At 45.6% G+C, this 20,872-nt stretch overlaps 2 protein-coding genes across 4 annotated transcripts in view; one reads left to right on the forward strand and one right to left on the reverse strand.

The window, feature by feature from the left end:
• Positions 1-17,091, reverse strand: part of ZC3HAV1 (zinc finger CCCH-type containing, antiviral 1) — a 55,017-nt gene extending 37,926 nt beyond the window's left edge. Inside the window, exon 1 of one of the 3 annotated variants that reach the window (XM_066262414.1) lies at positions 15,514-17,088. In XM_066262414.1, coding sequence (XP_066118511.1) covers positions 15,514-15,821 — 308 coding nt within the window. In that variant the 5' untranslated portion in view covers positions 15,822-17,088. Of the gene's footprint in view, positions 1-15,513 lie in introns of all 3 variants that reach the window. The other 2 variants (XM_066262413.1, XM_066262415.1) reach the window with 2 other exon arrangements.
• The window catches only part of IFT56 (intraflagellar transport 56), a 60,865-nt gene continuing 54,851 nt past the window's right edge, over positions 14,859-20,872 (forward strand). Inside the window, exon 1 of the mRNA XM_066262417.1 lies at positions 14,859-15,089. The gene's annotated coding sequence lies outside the window, so the exon portion shown is untranslated. The remainder of the gene's footprint in view (positions 15,090-20,872) is intronic.

Genomic DNA, 20,872 nt, shown 5'->3' on the forward strand with positions numbered 1-20,872 from the left:
TAATCAATCAGGTTAACACATCTGTGGACTGACAATCAGGTCAGTGAGAAAACAGAATTTCATTTTTTAATTATACGAACTTGTTCATTGCTTTACCTCTTCCATGTCTTTTTTTTTTTTTTTTTTTTTACAGAGACAGAGAGAGAGTCAGAGAGAGGGATAGACAGACAGGAATGGAGAGAGATGAGAAGCATCAATCATCAGTTTTTCATTGTGGCACTTTAGTTGTTCATTGATTGCTTTCTCATATGTGCCTTGACTGTGGGGCTACAGCAGACCGAGTAACCCCTTGCTTGAGCCAGCAACCTTGGGTCCAAGCTGGTGAGCTTTGCTCAAACCAGATGAGCCCATGCTTAAGCTGGCGACCTCGGGGTCTCGAACCTGGGTCCTCCACATCCCAGTCTGACGCTCTATCCACTGTGCCACTGCCTGGTCAGGCCCTCTTCCATGTCTTAATGTACACCTTTGTGACTTGTGACTACAAAGGAATGGAACAAGCTCTTAATTATACACTTTTAAAAATGACAGAAAGAGATAAAAAAAATCCCCTTCATATGGGAGTTGATGCTTCCAGCTCCCCCCGTCTCTCTCTCTCCTCTCTCTCTCTCTCTCTTTCTCTCCCTCTCTCTCCTCTCTAAAAAAAAAAAATTAATAAATTAAAAAAATTTTTTAAAAGACCTGTGGTGGCACAGTGGATAAAGCGTCGACCTGGAAATGCTGAGGTCGCCGGTTCGAAACCCTGGACTTGCCTGGTCAAGGCACATATGGGAGTTGATGCTTCCAGCCCCCCCCCATCTCTCTCTCCTCTCTCTCTATCTCTCTCCTCTCTAAAAAAAAATGAATTAAAAAAAATCCCCTTCACTTCAAGGCTTTAATGATTTAGGGTCAACCTCTCTTCAAGAGAACTTCATATGACAATGGAATTGTTTTCTTAGCTTTGCAAGATATAAGCCCTATGTGGCTTCTGAGCCCTTAAAAGAGCTAGAGAGACTTAGTAACTGAATTTTCTATTCTACTTTATGTTAATAAATTTAAATTTGAATCACCACACATGCCTGGTGGCTACCACACTAAAGCTAAAACGGTAAAGATTTAGATCTTTGCTAGTCAAAGTGTGGGGGTGACCCAGTAGCACCACCACTACCTGGGGCTTGTCAGAAAATCTAAGTCCTCACATTTATGGCTTTAATAGCTATCAATATGATGGAATATTAATATTTTCTAGTTTGCACCTAGGTAATGGCCAGATTTTATATAAATAATGTGGCTTGAATTAGCTTTGAACAAATAACCTTTCTTCCAGTCTGCTAATTCCCTGGGATTTTTTCCTTTGGGAGTATTCCCCTAAGGACACAAGTATTTTCTTGGCAGCTTGTGTTTCATTTTGATCTACTGCTCTCCAGAAAAATATACCAACAATATATGGCTGTGATTATTTCCCCACAAGCACATTAACATCAAGTTTTATTATTTTCTTACTTCAGTAGGTATGAAATAGACTTGTTTTTAATTTGCACTTAATAAACATCTCTCCATGTATTTAAGTCCCATTCTATTTTCCTTAATGAGAATTCAAGTTCTCTTCTCTTTCCCAAATATTAAAACATTTATCTATTATTATTTAATTCACTGTTTGTTGCTAGTAACCAGAAACGCAAATGAGTCTGCAAAATCACCTTATTGAAATCGCTTGTTTTTAAATGGACACAAATGTAAAAGTTATTCTCTAAGAATTAATCTTTGAAAGTCACTATTTACATGCTGCCACCTGTGGGTCAAGCATTCTTGAAATCCTCTGGAATTGCCTTCAGATCTAGCTGTTGGAGCCTCACGGAAAAATCTGAATCAACAACTGTGTCCACCACCTTAAAATCCAACCAGCCCTCCCACGGCCCTTGCTTCAGGGGAGAAGTCAGGGGCAGGCAGCTGGGTAGGTCCTGGCCTCCAGCCCAGCCACTTTCTCAGGCCAGCCCTCTGGTGCTTTCCCCACCCGGTGGCCCTGGCTCTTAGTGTGTCTCTAACACTCCTTGATAAGGCTGATCTCAGCTCTCTGCTTGCTTTGGGGTCTGTGGTTTCAGATAACAGCTCCCCAGCATCCCCCAGCACCCAGAGCCCTCAGCAGCTGAGCTAAGAGTCTACCCTATCTCTCCCCCAACACCAATGGGAGGGGATCAGGAGATAATCTACAGCAGGGAAGGCCCAGCCTCCAGCCCCAAACAGAAAGCCCATCCACTACAGCTTTACCAGCTGTGCCTGAGCCTCATCACCCCATAAGGCATCTTGCTCCACTGGCCATTGCCATCAATGATACGGAGCTGAAAATCACTTCACTGAAACACCCCGCCGCCGCTAGCTAGACAGGTTCTGCCCTCCAGCTTGGAGATATTTAAAGAGCTAGTCCAGGGGTCGGGAAGCTTTTTGGCTGAGAGAGCCATGAACACCACATATTTTAAAATGTAATTCTGTGAGAGCCATACAACGACCCCTGTACACGCATTATCCAATAAAATTTGGTGTTGTCCCGGAGGACAGCTGTGATTGGCTCCAGCCACCCGCAACCATGAACATGAGCGGTAGGAAATGAATGGATTATAATACATGAGAATGTTTTATATTTTTAACGTTATTTTTTTTATTAAAGATTTGTCTGCGAGCCTGACCAGGCGGTGGCGCAGTGGATAGAGCGTCGGACTGGGATGCAGAAGACCCGGGTTCGAGACCCCGAGGTCGCCAGCTTGAGCGCCGGCTCATCTGGTTTGAGGAAAAGCCCACCAGCTTGGACCCAAGGTCACTGGCTCCAGCAAGGGGTTACTCCGTCTGCTGAAGGCCCGTGGTCAAGGCACATATGAGAAAGCAATCCATGAACAACTAAGGTGTTGCAACGCGCAATGAAAAACTAATGATTGATGCTTCTCATCTCTCTCCGTTCCTGTCTGTCTGTCCCTGTCTATCCCTCTCTCTGACTCACTCTCTGTCTCTGTAAAAAATAAATAAATTAATTTAAAAAAAAAAAAAATTTGTCTGCGAGCCAGATGCAGCCATCAAAAGAGCCACATCTGGCTCGTGAGCCATAGGTTCCCGACCCCTGAGCTAGTCAGATGAAATGAAGAATCTTTGCTTTCCCTGTAGCTCCAATCCAGACATCCTGGACTAGGGCCAGGACTAGGGCGCCTCTCCTGGGGCCGAAGAAGAGGACCCAGACCTCTCCAGGTCCCAGAGAGATGTAACATTGGTCATGCCTATGAATCTGTGGAATCCAGGAGCCTATGGAATCCAGGAGCAGGGCACCTCCCAGGTCCCTGAAGTTGGTATTTCCTCTAAACAACTAAAGGCAGCCAGGGACCTAATGGGGACCCCTCTGTCTGGAACCCTGAGTGTCCAGGCCTTTCCAAGCCCACCTGAAACACTCACCCTGAGGAAGAGCCGGCCCAGCACCTGCAGCGCTGGGGGGGGGGGGGCGTGATGCTTCCTGTCTGAGGCCAGTTCTCTTTTCATTTCCTTTCCCCACCCTCAAACAAGCTGCTCCCTCCTCTGGAATCTACAATACTGACCTTGAACCCAGCTTCAGGCTGCAACACCTATGTCTGGCCTTGGGTTCTGACCTGTGGCCCCACCCTGGGAGGCCTTGCTCCATGTTCTCACATGCCCTAGGCTTCTCCCAACTTCTCAGAGGCTTTGTCTTGTGCCGATTTCAGCATCTGGACCAGCCATGAGGGGGTGGGGGCAGTTTGCGCTCACCTATTTGGGAGTAAGACCAGAAGTACAGAAACAATGTTTATTACATATGAACCCAGTGACAGGAACTTTGCGTCTGTTCTTTAATTTAGCCGTCACAACTATCCTTTAGGTAACAGTTTGCTTTTTACTTTGGGAAACTAAGGCTGGAGAAAATGAGAATTCAAAGAGGACTCAAAAGAAAGATCTGACCACTGAACCCAGATCTCAAAATGTAAATGAAAATCTAATCTGGAAAAACAAAACAAACATCTGAAACTTTTCCAGATCATTTAAAAAAAAAAAGCCATTCTGGATTATTGGAGCCACTGCTCCCCTGTACAAATAGAAAATTGAAAGCAGAGTCCAAGGAGAGAGAATGTGTGTAAACTGTGGAAAGGGTGTCATAGGGACACAATACATGATAGAAACTATTTCTTGTGATTGGTGTTGAGGAGACAAGCTTAGCAGCACTAGTCACAGTTGGGGGTTGATGCCTCCAAGTTCAGGTTTAAGGTGGCAGAAGATCTTTTCTACTTTCTTCACATCCCTTTGTCCCAGCTCCAGGTCCCTAATATTGGCTAGGAGGCTTAAGCCAAAAAATAGCAGGAAACTGCCCCATAGCTTCATGGGGTTCTCTAAGCCAGTGGTTCTCAGTTGAGGTCCCTGGATGGGCATCACCGAGGAAGTTGTCAGAAATGCTCGTTCTCAGGCCCCCATCCCAGAGCTACTGGGTGAGTCTCAACCTATTATCCACATTGGAATCATCTAGGGGGTTTGTTAGAACACACATTGCTGGGCCCACCTCCACAGTTTCTGATCAGTAGGTCCAGGGAGGTGAGGCTGGGAATTTGCATTTCTAACAAGCTCCTGGGTGATGCTGAGGCTGCTGGTCTAGTAAATACGAGGTTCAAGGTCTGCACTTGGAGCAGATAAACTTCACACAGTGGGAGTGGGGACCAAAGATAGCTTTTAAAAAACAACAAAGATGGCCTTGAAGGAGGCAGAATTGTCTCTCTCTCTCTCTCTCAGGAATCTCAGGCCAAAAGCTTAAACACAAATGACCTTTCCAAGGTGCTCTTAAAGCCACAGAACAAAATGTTACTGTAACCCTGACAACACATCCTCCCCTCCCTCAATGAAGCCTAGCCCCCGGAGTGGTGCCACCGTGGCTACATAGAAGAGTCACCTGGGAGAGTTAAGAACCCTCAGAGCCTGATTCAGTTTGACAGGAGGGGGACCCAAGATGACTACACGGCAGTCAGGGCTGGGAGCCTCGGCTGCACTTGTCAGATTAGATTCTAACTTAGGTTCTTGAGCCAGAAAGTTGTTACCTCTGAGCTGTTGGGGAAAGTCTTTTCTTTCGTTTCTTTCTTTCTTTCTTTTATTTTTATTTTTTTACTGATTTAGAGAAAGAGAGAGAGAAAAACATTAACTATTCCTCTGTTCCTATATGTGCCCTGACCAGGGATCGAACCCACAACCTTTTGCATATTGGGATGATGCTCTAACTACCAAGCTACCCGGACAAGGTGAGAGTCTTTTTTTTTTTTTTTTTTTTTTTTACAGAGGCAGAGATAGACAGGGACAGACAGACAGGAACAGAGAGAGATGAGAAGCAACAATCATCAGTTTCTCGTTGTGCATTGCGACTTCTTAGTTGTTCATTGATTGCTTTCTCACATGTGCCTTGACCGTGGGCCTTCAGCAGACCGAGTAACCCCTTGCTGGAGCCAGCGACCTTGGGTCCAAGCTGGCGAGCTCTTTGCTCAAGCCAGATGAGCCCGCGCGGGACCTCGGAGTCTCGAACCTGGGTACTTCCGCATCCCAGTCCGACGCTCTATCCACTGCGCCACCGCCTGGTCAGGCAAGGTGAGAGTCTTGTGTGTTTTTTTGGTTGGTTGTTTTTTTTGTTTTTGTTTTTTTGTGGTAATTTTCTGAAGTTGGAAAACGGGGAGGCAGTCAGACAGACTCCTGCATGCGCCCGACCGGGATCCACCCAGAATGCCCACCAGGGGCGACGCTCTGCCCACCAGGGGGCGATGCCCTGCCCATCTGGGGCATCGCTCTGCCATAATCAGAGCCATTCTAGCGCTTGAGGCAGAGGCCATGGAGCCATCCTCAGCGCCCAGGCAAACTTTGCTCCAATGGAGCCTTGGCTGCAGGAGGGGAAGAGAGAGACAGAGAGGAAGGAGGGGGGGAGGGGTGGCAAAGCAGATGGGCGCTTCTCCTGTGTGCCCTGGCTGGGAATCGAACCTGGGACTCCTGCACACCAGGCCGACGCTCTACCACTGAGCCAACCGGCCAGGGACTGAGTCTTGTTTTTTGATAGTAATTTGTGTCAAAATGCACCTTCACCCTCTCTAATTCCCAACATCTCATGGTGGTGGCAGAGGGGTTGACAAAAACAAAGACATGGTTAATTTGTCCAGAAAACAGGAAATTACTCACCTTGACATCAGCTAGATGAAAAAGGAACCAGAATGTGTGAAAGATAAAAATCTAGAAAAAACTCGTCTAAAGAATAAAACGTCATACATTAAAAAAAAAAAAGTATGATTTTAAAACCAAGAGGCTCCTGTTGTTTGTAGTTCTAATGTTCAAGATTAAATTGCCATGGACCCTGGCCGGTTGGCTCAGTGGTAGAGCATCAGCCTGGCGTGCAGGAGTCCTGGGTTCGATTCCCGGCCAGGGCACACAGGAGAAGCGCCCATCTGCTTCTCGACCCCTTCCCCCTCTTCTTTCTCTCTGTCTCTCTCTTCCCCTCCCACAGCCGAGGCTCCATTGGAGCAAAGTTGGCCCAGGCACTGAAGATGGCTCCATGGCCGCTGCCTCAGGCGCTAGAATGACTCTGGTCGCAACAGAGCAATGCCCCAGATGGGCAGAGCATCACCCCCTGGTGGGCATGCCGGGTGGATCCCAGTCGGGCACATGCGGGAGTCTGTCTGACTGCCTCCCTGTTTCCAACTTCAGAAAAATACAAAAAAAAAAGGTTAAATTGCCATGTTCCTAGAGGCAGGGGTGGTTCAATGAATCTGGAACCCCTAATAAGATGGGGGGTTCAAAGAAGACCAGTAGGGAGCATAGGAGCAGAGTAAGAACAATGGGGGCAGGGGAGAGAAAGAGGAGAGCTGAAGAAATGGGCCTGTTGTAACCACAACTGTGTTACCAGAAACACAGCAGGTGCCAAGAACAACAGGCTGCAACATGGTGAGCGGTGAGCACAAAGTGCAGACGGGTGGAGCCTCCCACTGGGGAACGTGATGCATAGGGTAGGCTTGCAAGACTCCGGGCAGCAGGGGACAGGCCAGCTAAGAATGGGAGGGGGCCTCCTTAAGGAAATATACATATTCTAGAGTTGTACCAAGAGTGAGGTGCACTGTGCTGGTACCACTAAAAAATCATCTATTACAATACAACCATAGCTGGTTAGCACGGCTGGTTAGAGCATCTTCCGGAAGTGGTTCAATCCCTGGTCAGGGTACATACAGGAACAGATGTCCCCGTCTCTTCCCTGCTCTCTGCCTTCCCCTCTCTAAAATCAATACAATAAACATTTTTTTAAAAATCATCTATTACTGTCGATAATCTCCCCAGTCTTCACTTACTTCTCCAGTCCCCTAAATTAATGGTTCCCAAATTTTGCTGCCCACTAGAACCCCCTAGGGACTTTTACAAAAACTCCAATGCCCAAGTCATATCTCTTACCCATTAAATGAGAATGTCTAAGAGGCGGAAGCCAGGCTCTCTAAAGATTTTGCAAGGGATTCCAATGAGCCGCAAAAAGTTTGGGAACTATCCATATCAGGACAGAGAAACGTGTAGGACGTGACGAGAGGAGAGCAGGAGGTGGCTGAAGCATTGCCAAAATCTTGATGACTAGATAAAGTGAAGTCAGAGGAGGCTCCTCTCCTGGTACCTGCCCCCCCCCCAACCTCCCAACAGTCATCCCCTTGCAAGTTAGGAAGAATATAAAATAAACGAGGGGGGCAGAAATTAACTGCTTCACATTGTTGGAGGGTTCCTTTAGTGAGAAAGAGACAGAAGCCCCTGGAATAGTCCGTTTGCAACACAAGGTATGTGTTCAAGAAATATTTCTTGATCAGGTGACTGGAATGTCCCCGGTTTCCTGTATGTCTTGTGATTCTGTCATATATAAGTAACGACTATGTCACCCTACCCTTGGAGAAAACAGTATTTGGTTCGTCTTCATTCACTAAGAAATCCATTTCTCCTTACTCCCCTCCTCAAGCAATGAAGCCTCATAAGCCTTGCCTCCACCCTCCGCCCTCTGCCAGGAAGTGATCCTCACAAACTGTACCTGAAAGTGTGGTTGCTGAGGCCCCGCGAAGGACTCCTTAGGGTGAGGGTTAAAACGCAGATTCCAGGCCCCAACCAACCCCTTCTGAACCAGGAGTTCTGATGTGCGAACTTGGGAGATCGGCACTGATATAAGTTCCCCCCTAGGTGATTCAGGTATACAGCAAAGGTCCAGAAGGGCTGGGGCCACCCAAGACTGAGCCATCAGCGAGGGGGACGAAATGCTGCAACTCTTTACATTTATTTTCTATCTAAAAGAGTAAAAATAATCATTGCCTCGTTTGGGGGGGGGGATTAGCTGGTTAATTTAGAAGGGGCACAAGAGAACCTTTAGAACTTATAGGAACATTCTCTACCTGGATCCCAGAGGTTACAAGGGTATACCTATTGTCAAGACTCTTTGACTGTATGTAAATCATACCTCAATAAAGTTGATTTTTCAGTTTCTTATAAAGGTGAAAACTTACCAAATATTTAATATAAAAATTAAGAGTTATACACATTATTAAATAAATGCACACATAAAAGGAGTATGCGATCACCTGACCAGGCGGTGGTGCAGTAGATAGAGCCTCGGACTGGGACGCAGAGAACCCACATTCGAAACCCCAAGGTCGCTGGCTTGAGCACAGGCTCATCTGGTTTGAGCAAGGCTCACCAGCTTGAGCAAGGGTTCACTCAATCTGTTGTAGCACCCGGGATCAAGGCACATATGGGAAAGCAATCAATGAACAACTAAGGTGCCACAACGAAGAATTAATGCTTCTCATCTCTTCCCTTCCTGTCTGTCCCTCTCTCTGTCTCTGTCACACACACACACAAAAAGGAGTACGAGATCAAAATTCTCTCTACTGACAGTGGTGAGGAATCAGAATGTTCAGAAACTACTTCCCTAGGTGACCTCTCTTAACCGGATGCTCTGAAATATACTTAAAACCTCTTCTCAGTGGGGAAGTGTGAAAAGATCATAAAATGGGTCTCCAACCTGGGTTCAGCTCCCTACCCCAACCTCCCCAACCCCAGTTCAGCTCCCCCGCTCCAACTTGGTTAAACTGACTTCTTGCTGGGCCTGAAATCCCAGTTCCTTGGATTCTTTTACTCTTTTTCCGTCCCCATCTTGGGGCCTTGCCAATTCCAAAGTAGCCTACAGGTAAAGATCACAGATATCTGGAAGTAAATGTGGTCAGAAGCAAACAAGAACCCTTTTACAGAAGGGAAACAAACCTATATTTAGTTTCCCTATTTAATTTTTGCCATCTCTGTATTATAGGAAAAGTAGAAAATATTTTCTCCGCCTGACCTGTGGTGGCGCAGTGGATAAAGCGTCAACCTGGAATGCTGAGGTCGCCGGTTCAAAACCCTGGGCTTGCCTGGTCAAGGCACATATGGGAGTTGATGCTTCCTGCTCCTCCCCCTGTTCTCTCTCTATCTATCCCTCTCTCTCTCTCCCCTCTCTCTCTAATAAAAATGAATAAATAAAATCTAAAGAAAACAAAAAGTATATTAAGAAAAGGACGTTTAAAAAAAAAAAAAAAAAAGAAAATATTTTCTCCAATGCCTGTTTGTGACTACTTAATATTTTATGATGATTCACAGTATCACTTGTAATGTCGTTTCTCAGCTTAATGTTTGTAGAAAGTTGCCAGAAACAATAGTTACATTTGACCAAATGAAAATAAACGTGAAGCGTTCTCTAAAAAGAGAACAAAAATTTCCTAATGATTTTGTGGAGTACACACCTCTCAGTGCCATGATGTCACAAAAAATAGCACGTCTCCAAGGCCATAGGCCTGACAACGAGACTCCACCAACAGAGCACAATTAGGAACCGAAGGCACTTCCAGGGAGACACCTCCTGGGTAAATACACTGACACAAATGGCACATGACATGCAAAAGTATTCAATAAAAGGCAAACCTGGAAAACCCTATGCTAAGTGAAAGAAGCCAGACACAATGCAACAAGTCAGCGTGACTCCATTTATAGGAAGCATCCGGAATAGGCAAATCCACAAGGACAGACAGTATAGGTCGGAGGTTACCAGGGGCTGGGGAGAGGAGCATGAGGGGTGAGGGCTGATGGATACGGGCTTCTTTCTGGGGAGATGAAATGTTCGGGAACTAGACAGTGGTGAGAATTATACCGCATCATGAATGTACTTACTGCTATGCCATTGAATTGTATACACTTTTAAAATGGGAAGAAATAAAAAAAATAAAGGCTACTACAGACAAAGAGAGAGCACTAAGATGACAAAAAAAAGCAAAGTGCAAATGAGCAACTCTAAGAATCAGACACCAAGTAGCCATGCCCAGATAGCTTGGTTGGTTACAGCATTGCCTGGAAGCACAGAGGGTACCGGTTTGATCCCTGGTCAGGGCACATACAAGAATCAACCAATGAATGCGTAAGTGGAACAACAAATTGATGTATCTCTCTCTCTCTAAAAATCAATCAATAAATTGTTTTTAGAAGAATTTAAAAAAAGTATGGATGCTATAGAAATGTTTATCTGAAACCCTTGTACTCTTTTTTTTTTTTTACTTACAGAGACAGAGAGAGAGTCAGAGAGAGGGATAGACAGGGACAGACAGACAGGAACAGAGAGAGATGAGAAGCATCAATCATTAGTTTTTCATTGTGACACCTTAGTTGTTCATTGATTGCTTTCTCATATGTGCCTTGACCGTGGGCCTTCAGCAGATCGAGTAGCCCTTTGCTCAAGCCAGCGACCTTGGGTCCAAGCTGGTGAGCTCTGCTCAAACCAGATGAGCCTGCGCTCAAGCCGGTAACCTCGGGGTCCTGAACCTGGGTCCTCCGCATTCTAGTCCAACGCTCCATCCACTGCGCCACCATCTGGTCAGGCAAACCCTTATACTCTTATTGATCAATGTCACCCTATTAAATTAAATTTTCTTTTTTTTTTTCTTTTTTTTTTAGAGAGGAGAGGGAGAGACAGAGAGGAGAGACAGAGAGAGAGAGAGAATGAGGGGAGGAGCTGGAAGCATCAATTCCCACATGTGCTTTGACCAGGCAAGCCCAGGGTTTCGAACCAGCGACCTCAGCACTTCCAGGTCGACGCTTTATCCCAATGCACCACCACAGGTCAGGCAAATTTAATTTTCTAAATAAAAATTTTTTTAAACTTATGGAAGGGCAGAATACACACCAAAATCATAATTGAGGTTGCTTCTGGGAAGAGATGAGAACAAGACTATGAAGAGAAAAAGATAATAACCTTAGGCCTCTATTATGGCTTTTATTTTATTTTAAAAGATAATCAGAAATGGAAAATGTAAATATTTATTCTGGAAGGTGAGTCATGAGCTTATTATATTGTATATTCTTTTATATAACTTTTATTATGTAAATATACACACACACACACACATTCTGAGCTTATGATATTATTCTTTGCATTTTGTTTTTGGGTTTGTTTTTTTGATTTATGAAAGAGTCAAGTAACCCTCTCACCATCTACCTACCCCCACCACCCAGAGGTTCAGTTAACTGCAGAGGAAAGGCATACAAACAGGAAAGAGCACAGAGGAAACAGTCACATGAGTAGAAACCACAAAGCTGCTTAAAGACACACAGACAACCTGCTTTAAACAGAAATCATGCTTGCAAAAAAATAACTTGAATTAATGGAAACTCACACTTCACACAGCTATTTGACAACACTAGTAGCTGGTTAAGAGGTTAAGCAGACCTAGACTCAGCGCTACCTCAGCCAGTTATCTGCTAGGCGACCTTCAGTAAATTTCTAAACAGATCTAGGCCCAAGTTTCCTTTACATTAAGGTGGGGCTTACAATACCTACACCGCAGAAATCATGGTAAAGACCATCTTGGATACCATCTCTAAGCACTTATCAGAGTGCTTGGGACATAGTTATTTGTTCAATGAATGGTAGTTATTGTTTGTGTCAGAACAGGTATTACCTCTCCACCAGTGGGCATGTATTTCAGCAAAGCAAACAGAAATATCCAAACTGATATACTAGAACAAATAATTACCCAACAATAAAGCAAGCCCTGTTGTTGACTAAAATGTCTGACTGAAAGCAATGTAAGAGGAAAGATGGGAACTACCGAATAGGAGAGATTTCGTTTAGAAACAACAGCATTGAGCAAAATGTGAACTGTCCTCAAACAGAACAGTTTACCAATCTGAATGGCAATCTCAACATGGGTACCAAGTGGCCAACAGATTCCATTAACCTGTAATCCACAAAGAGTCCTTAGACTCACACACTTCCAGTTTTAGAAGATACGGTTTATAAGTTGTTAAGGGGAGAACATTTTTAAAACAAAAATCATATTTTCTAGTCTTTCAGGCAAAAAACCCCCAAAAATTCTCCCAAGGATCCTTATTATGAGGACACAGTGAACATTAATGGATTTAAAATGTGCATTTCTCAAATCCAAAAGTGGCATAAAGGAAATAAAAGTTAATAAAAATAAAAACCAATAAACGTAAAAATAAAAATTTATCACTTCACTAAAAAGAAGTAGACTTTAATGAATTCCCCAAAGGATCCATCCAAACTTTGATTGATCAAATTACCCCTATATTATATATAGTCTTTTAAAATATAGAAAGTGCAGGTTAGCCCTGGCAGGATAGCTCAGTTGGTTAGAGCAGTAGTCCCCAACCTTTTTGGGCCACGAACCGGTTTAATGTCAGAAAATATTTTCACAGACCGGCCTTTAGAGTGGGATGGATAAATGCACAAAATAAAATTATGCGACTGGCGTAAAAACTGTGGTATTTTTAAATATAAATGTCAAACTTACAAGACAAGCGTCAAGAGTGAGTCTTAGACGGATGTAACAGAGGGAATCTGGTCATTTTTTAAAAATAAAACATCATTCAGACTTAAATATAAATAAAACAGAAATAATGTAAGTTATTTATTCTTTCTCTGCGGACCGGTACCAAATGGCCCACATGGCCCGGGGGTTGGGGACCACTGGGTTAGAGCATCGACCCACTGTGCCAGACTTTGGGTCACTGGGTACATACAGGAATGAACCAATGAGTGCATGGATGGGTGGAACAGCAAACTGATGTTTCTTTGTCTCTCCCTTCTTCTCTCTAAAATCAATAAATAGATACAATTGAAAAAAAATTCAAAAAAAAGTTCAGGTTAACAACCCAGTTTATGAGCTTAGGATGTTTTGATGTTTCAACTCAGGCCAAAAAATGCATAATAAAATTTATAAAACAAAAAACTAAAGTTTCTAGCCCTGGCCGGAAGATAGCTCAGTTGGTTAGAGCAACATCCCTACACAAAATTTGCTCCTTCAATCCCCAGTCAGGACACATATAGGAACAGATAGATGTTTCTCTCTCTCTCTCTCTCTCTCTCTCTGAAACCAATAAATGAATTTTCTAAAAATAATAAAGTTTCTAAAAGTTTGTGTATAAGAAATTGAAAAAAAGTTTCTAAATATATTGGATATGTAACAAATTGAAACAATTATGGATTACATCTATGTAGGTTTATTCCTGAAAATGCAAGTCAGATTATAAAACAATTAGGAAAACTTGAACACCAACTACAACTTAGATGCTTAGATGATATTGAAATTGTAATTGTAAAAATATGATCATTGTACCGAGTTATGTTAAGAAAAGAGTCCTTATCCTTTAGAGATACTCAAGTATTTATGAAGCAAATGAACGTTTTTTGGTTTAAAATAACACAATGGAGTTGGGGAAGGGATGGGAAGGTGGAAATAAATGAAACAAAATTGCCCATATTTTGGAAACTGTTGAAGCAAAGTGATGTATGTGTACATGGGTTCATCATTCTCTTTTCCCTACTTTATTTTTAAAATATCTATAATAAAACTTTTTTAATTTTAAAAATTTATGTATTTAAAACTTAAGTTAAAAGCCAACATTAGTTGAAGAGATTTTTCACAACAGAACAGGAAAAGAGATAACAAAGCCTGCCAACTCTGTTTTTCAAGATAGTACTAGAATGTCCCTTCCTTTTCTATCCTCCCCCTCTTTCCTTCTTTCTTCCATCCTGATTTCATCAGTTGCTTTGTCCCCCTCTAAACACATAACTTCCCAAAAGCCAGAAATACTTTCAAATTGGTGCCTCACAACCTACTCAATACATAATTTTTGAATAATGAAGCATATTCAAGCACTTAAGTTTTTTGTTTTGCCCTAAACAAGTACATTTTTAAAATATTATAGTATATCATCTACCTCATCCATTTAAAGCATGTCTTTTATATGTCTTAATAACATATTATTGGGGGGGTGAGTAATCTAAAGTTTTTTGCTAACAAGGGCATGATGAAAAGTTTGATAACCACCATTTTGTACACGAAGACGCCACTTCAAGTTTTTAAGGAGAGCAAAGTGTGAAAAGCAGTGTATTAAGAAAAATAACTGAGCAGTATGACCTAGGGACAGACAAGATGGGGAGAAAGACTATCATTCTTTGAAATGGTCAGCGACGATCATTTACTCATTCAACAAGGCATTCCTTCAGAAGTGAGGTGGGCAGGTGGACTGGACAGGAAGGTGATGGGAGACTACAAGGAAAGGACTTGGTGATTAACATATTGTGAAGAAGGGTTTGGGAGGGAGTGTCAGAGACCCCGCCCTGGGGGAAAGAAGAGGAACTTGATTTACATCCAGGAACAGGTGCCCCTCAGACGGGGAAAACCTCCACTTAGCGGGAAGGCCTGGGCAGTGCAGGTACCCATGGGAGCCATCTTTGTAAATGTGACAACTGAACCCAAAGGAGTGAGCTCCCTGAGGGAGAGACTTGGTAGTCAGGGCCAAAGAGAGTAACCCAAAACTTGGGGCACACCTATATTGAGGAGGCAAGAGAGAACAAGTGGAAATACAGAAATAGCTGCCTGAGAGGTAAAGCGGTCATTTCACAGTGGTCCCAACACCGGGCGGTGGGCGGTAAACGGCTCCGGCCACCGCGGAGAGACCACCAGGAAGGAGCGCTGGGAGAGATCACCGCATAGGTCACCCTGAACTGGGCATTCGGGTCAGACGGTGCGGACTGCCCTCAGGTATCAGAAAGTACAATGGGGCGGGGGGGAGATGGAGACGGATGCAGGTGCGCCGCGGGGGTGCGGGGAGCGCGCCTAGGGACGGAGGTACCAGAGGAAAAGATCCAAGATCCCAGAGAGCGGGAGCGATCTCCTTCGCGCTTCCAAATTCTCTAGGCCCTGAAGGGCCCCGAAATATCTTATTCTTACGGAGGCGGGGAGTTAAGGGTAGTCTTCCCGGAGGCAATGAATATCTCGTAAGCCCTAATTAGAGGGAAAGTCTGGAGGCGCCGGAGACGAGGGCTCTCCACAGAGCACTGAGGGGCTCACGGAAGAAGCTGTGGAGTGCGAGGTCCTCCGTGGGAGCGCCCGTCGCGGACAGCAGCCCCGGCGGTCCCTGTCCCCCCAGCCCGGGACCCGGGAGCCGCTCCTCCGCCGCACTCACCGCTCCGACTGCGAGTAGTGGCAGCGGCCCAGCAGGTTGAGTTTGCACAGGTGCAGGTTTTCGCAGCCTTTCTGGCAGAACTTGCGACGGCAGACCCGGGCCCCGGTCGTGGCCACCACGGAGCGGGTGACCCCGGCCCTGCCGCCGGTCTCCAACAGGACGAAGCGGTTGGGCCCGGCCGCCTCCAGCACCTCGCAGAGCTGCGCCTCGGAGAGCGCGATTTCCTGGAGCAGCGCGTCCAGGGCCAGGCGGCCCCCGTGCGCGCACAGGATCTTGGTGATGAAGCTGCACACCTCGGGGTCCGCCATGGCGCTGCGCTGGCTCGGCCGGGGCGCGCTCCTCGGCTCGGGGAGGAATCGAAACTTACGGGCGCCCCGGCAGGGGCGGCGCTCGGGCTGGGCGAGCGCGCGCCCGGGCCGCCGTTAGCCGAACGCTGCGGTTTCGGTTTCCCGCGCGGCTCTGGGCGCGGAGGGCAGGTCCCACCGGCGCGATCCCCGGGGCAGATTCAGAGTCCGCCGCGACGGCAACCGAACGGAAAGAAGGCGAAAGGCGCCCGACGCGGCGGCCGCCCGGCGGCTCCCGCTGGGTTCTAGGTTCCGCGAGGGAGAGGTTCCCCGGCCGGGCGAGGCGCGGCTTCTCCCGAAAGAAGGGAAACTAAAAATGATCTCGGGGCGCTCGTGCCGTTTTTATAAGCCCGCCGAGGTGGCGAATGACGCGAGTTTGGGAGCCGCCTTGGCCGGTATTGGTAGATCGCCTCAACGACTCCTCTTATGCATATCATTATCTGTTCGTTGAGGAAGTGAAGAATCATCATCTCCACTTGTGCATTTCATTATCTGCTCATCGAGCAAGGACAGAAGCACCGTCTCCACGCTGAGGAAGAAACTGGAGGGCTCACGCACAGCCGTCAAGCTGGAACCCGGAAGCTACCTGAGGTTCCCCAAATCTGGCCCAAGGGCCCCAGATGTGGACCGACTGGCCGGGACTGGTGTGCACTTTCTCCCACACCACCACGCCCTCCTAAAAAAAAATACCCAAAAAACCCCCAGCGATTATTCCTCTCCAGCTCTTTGGCGTTCTCGCGAGCTTTTGGAAGAAAACTCTTCTGACCTTTCTTGGCCCGCCTGTAATCGCTGACCGCGGCGCCCCAGGCATCACGCAATTGTCCGCTGCAAGCAGTCACGGAGACGCATGTTTAGACATATCTCAAGATTCCAGATGGGTTTCTCTCTTCAGCTATTTGGACAAGAGCTTTTTCCTTGTGGGGACCCACTTGGATCCCCAGAGTTGGTATAAATATTTGAGTTACACAAGATTCAAAAGAAATTTCATCTGAAATTCTGTTGATATGACTAAAGCAGAAACTCCTGAAAATACAGCTACCATTAACCCTCTTCTGAGGGAGTTAAGTTGCCCAACGGAGACACTGTCTCTTTTTCTTCACCATCAAAATACCGGGTAGAACCTTCCATACTGTCCCATTGAAGCCCTAAACACCCCATTTTGTTAAATTGAGATGGTAATTCTCTTGCTATTCCAGGAGTTTTCTATAACTGGAAGCTCCCCACCCCTATCCAGGTGAAAGTACAGGTAAATCTTGTCTTTTTTCCTGATTACCTATTGTAAGTTAATTTGCAGGCCCCCAAGCACTGGACCCAGGGTGGAAGAGGAGAAAGTTTTCCCTGCCCAACACTCCAAATGAAATAAATGGGTCACTGATCAGATCAGAAACAAACGCTTTTTTTTTTTTTTTAGAATGATAGAATTCAGTTGTCAGATTAGAAAGTCTACAAAATGATCCTTGTGAATTCTGTTTGGTAATTCGTGGTAGATGAACTGAGTCTCTCAGGAATAGAGTACGTTTGTATGAAAACCAGCCAAACAGAGGGCCCACACAGGATCATCTGACTTCTTGTTCCCTCTAGCTATTCTATAGCTGCCTTTGATCCACTTGGCCTTAACTGTGGTCTGACAGGTTCACAGGAAAGGGCTTTTATTATCAAATTAATTAAATTCAACACACTATCTTGTGTGGGGGTGGGTGCCCCTTACATTATTTAGTCACTCGGAGTAAGCATGTGTTTAAGAAAGAGCCCCTGTCCTCAAGACAGGAGAAAACACTTCAATATAATCAGTGATTTGTTAAAAAGAAACCCCTTGGCCCCAAATGGCATCACTTGTGCTAAAAGCCCACCATACCAAACCTAGATTCAATACCTGATCTAACTGCAATTTCACCCTCTCGCAATTGACCAGTCTAGAATGCAGTCAAATCTGTTATGTGGGCCCCCTCCATCTTTCCCCCAGGCCCCAGGAAGAAGAGGTAATCTTCATGATAAAACCCTTGCCCTTTCCTCTCCCCAAAAAGATGTCCTGGCCTAAAAATGATCATTTTTCCCCCTAATAACTCACCTGGCATACCCTTCTGCCTATAAAAAGCCTTCCATTTTGTTTTTGTATAACCCAGTGGTAGACAAACTCATTAGTTAACAGAGCCAAATATCAACAGTACAACAATTGAAATTTCTTTTGAGAGCCAAATTTTTTTAACTTAAACTATATAGGTAGGTACATTCCTTATCGAGGCAATGCCCGCACGTGGTATTTTGTGGAAGAGCCACACTCAAGGGGCCAAAGAGCCGCATGTAGCTTGCGAGCCACAGTTTGCCGACCACTGGTATAACCCCTCAGAGGCCCTTCTAGTTGATATAGGGGATACTGCCAAACGCATGAATCACTTAATAAAGCCAATTAGATCTTCAATTTTACTCTGTTGAATTTTGTTTAATAACAGGTTAATTGTTGTAATTGATATATGAGACATTTGAGAAAGAAGAGTACAGTTTGGCTAGAAAGGTTGGGAACAGAGATATAAAATCCCCTTCTCTGACCTGTGGTGGCGCAGCGGATAAAGCGTCGACCTGGAAATGCTGAGGTCACCGGTTCGAAACCCTGGGCTTGCCTGGTCAAGGCACATATGAGAGTTGATGCTTCCAGCTCCTCCCCCCTTCTCTCTCTCTCTCTCTCTCTCTCTCTCTCCCTCTCCTCTCTAAAATGAATAAAAATAAATAAATAAATAATAAAGTAAATAAATTTTAAAAATTTTAAAAAATAAAATAAAATCCCCTTCCATTTGATGCCATGAAAAATGATTTAAGGGGCCCTGGCCAGTTGGCTCAGCAGTAGAGTGTCGGCCCATCATGTGGAAGTCCCGGGTTCAATTCCCAGTCAGGGCACACAGGAGAAGCGACCATCTGGGGCACTGAGGATGGCTCCATGGCCTCACCTCAGGTGCTGAAATAGCTTGGTTGCTGAGCAGCAAAACAGCAGGCCCAGATGGGCACATACCACCCTAGGGGGCTTGCTGGGTGGGTCCCAAAAATGTGCAGGAGTCTCTTTGCCTCCCCACCTCTCACTTAATAGAAAGAAAGGAAGAAAGAAAGAAAGAGAGAGAGAGAGAGGGAGGGAGGGAGGGAAAGAAAAAGAAAAATGATTTAAGGGGTTGAGGAAAGGGAAAAAACAGCCACTTGGGGAAATTTTGTCATTTGTGTGGTCACGGGTTGGGTTCTCCAGGAAGCAGACAGAGATGTGGAGTTAGGAGTACAGAAGGTGTCCTGGGGTGGAACACCGGAAAAAATTAGAGGAAGAAGCTGCACTGCTCCGTGGGAGGAGTCAGACTGCCATGCAAACCTCGCAGGTCTGCCAGCCTTGGGCCATTGCCTTGCTAGGTCACAGGTGAAGGGACACTGAAGAAGTATGTGACTAGCTCAAACGCTGGGGCAGATCCTGGAGGAGCTTAAGCCGGAAGCCATCACCTAAACACACTCTTTGAGTTGGGCAACAATTCCTAGCGCAAGGGAGAAACGAGTAACACCTTGTGTCCACTATGGTCCATCCTTTGGGTCCACCCTTTGTGCCATCGTATCTTTCTCCATCTGTTTTCAGGAAATGTCTTTCTCAGGCCTCTGATGGGCTGCTTTTCCTGAAAGGAAACTTAGCAGAAGAAAGTTCATGGATTTAACTATAGACTTATCACAGAAATTGGTTGCAAGGCCACAACTGGACTTCATAATCTATTGATTTTTTTTTAATTTTTACTTTTTTAGCAGGAGACAGACAGAAACATCAATCTGTTCCTGTATGTGCCCTGACTAGAGATCAAAACTGCAACGTTTGCATATTGAGAGCACTCTCTAACCATCAGAGCTATCTGGCCAGGGCCATAACCTACCTTCCCCACTATCCATTCTAATTCCCCTCTCCCTCAGCCACCACCTCAGCTGTTCTCAGTAGTTTCCCTGGGTGGGTACCCCAAATCCTCTTTTTTAAATGGTCTAAGCACCTTCTCAGACTAGGGTTGCTGCTCTTGTCTTGTCCATTCAGTTGGGCAAAAGGGTACCACCTGACACCCAAATAGGTCACAGTAGTCCACACATAGGTCACCTCCCTGCCCCTACTGTCTGATAGTGACCTTACCTCCTCCTGCATACCAGGTCGGTTAGTTACATCTGATAAGATGGCAATTCTGGGTTCAAAACCCTGGGCTTGCCTGGTCAAGGCACATATGGGAGTTGATGCTTCCAGCTCCTCCCCTCCTTCTCTCTCTCTGTCTCTCCTGTCTCTCTCTCTCTCTCTGTCTCTCCCTCTCCTCTCTAAAATGAATAAAGAAAAATTATTAAAAAAAAAGATGGCAATTCCTTGCCTTACCTGTTAGCCTCTGCCCATTAGGAGGCCAAAGTGCCTGGCTGCAGCCGTAGCTTGTAGTCCAGCTAGCCTGTTGGCCTCCTTAAGGAATATAAAAACTCAGCATTGGTCTTTATAGCTGACACGCTGGACATTCAAAGGTGGCAGTAGCTATATTTGTTTTAGTCAATGACAGTCCATGCTGTTAAGGTTTTTGCATCATCTCGATCTCTAACACCATAGCCTCTTTGTTCAAGCACTCATCATGCAGGCACTGACTCATCATGCAGGCATTGGGGAAGAGGGGGCCTGACAGAGGCTGGCCACATTAACTGGCCACGTTCTTTTGTGATATATACTTACTCATGGGCTTTGACATGTGGATACAAACAACTTCTCACTTTTTGTGTCCAATCCTACATGTCCATCCATATTTCTCTCTTCCAGACTTGTCTCTGATTTTATAATCTTTTTTTTTTTTTGCATTTTTCTGAAGCTGGAAACAGGGAGAGACAGTCAGACAGACTCCCGCATGCGCCCGACCGGGATCCACCCAGCACGCACACCATGGGGCGATGCTCTGCCCACCAGGGGGCGATGCTCTGCCCATCCTGGGCGTCGCCATGTTGCGACCAGAGCCACTCTAGCGCCTGAGGCAGAGGCCACAGAGCCATCC

This window comes from Saccopteryx bilineata, chromosome 2 (genome assembly GCF_036850765.1).
Source record: "Saccopteryx bilineata isolate mSacBil1 chromosome 2, mSacBil1_pri_phased_curated, whole genome shotgun sequence".
In the NCBI taxonomy this organism is placed as follows: Eukaryota; Metazoa; Chordata; class Mammalia; order Chiroptera; family Emballonuridae; genus Saccopteryx; species Saccopteryx bilineata.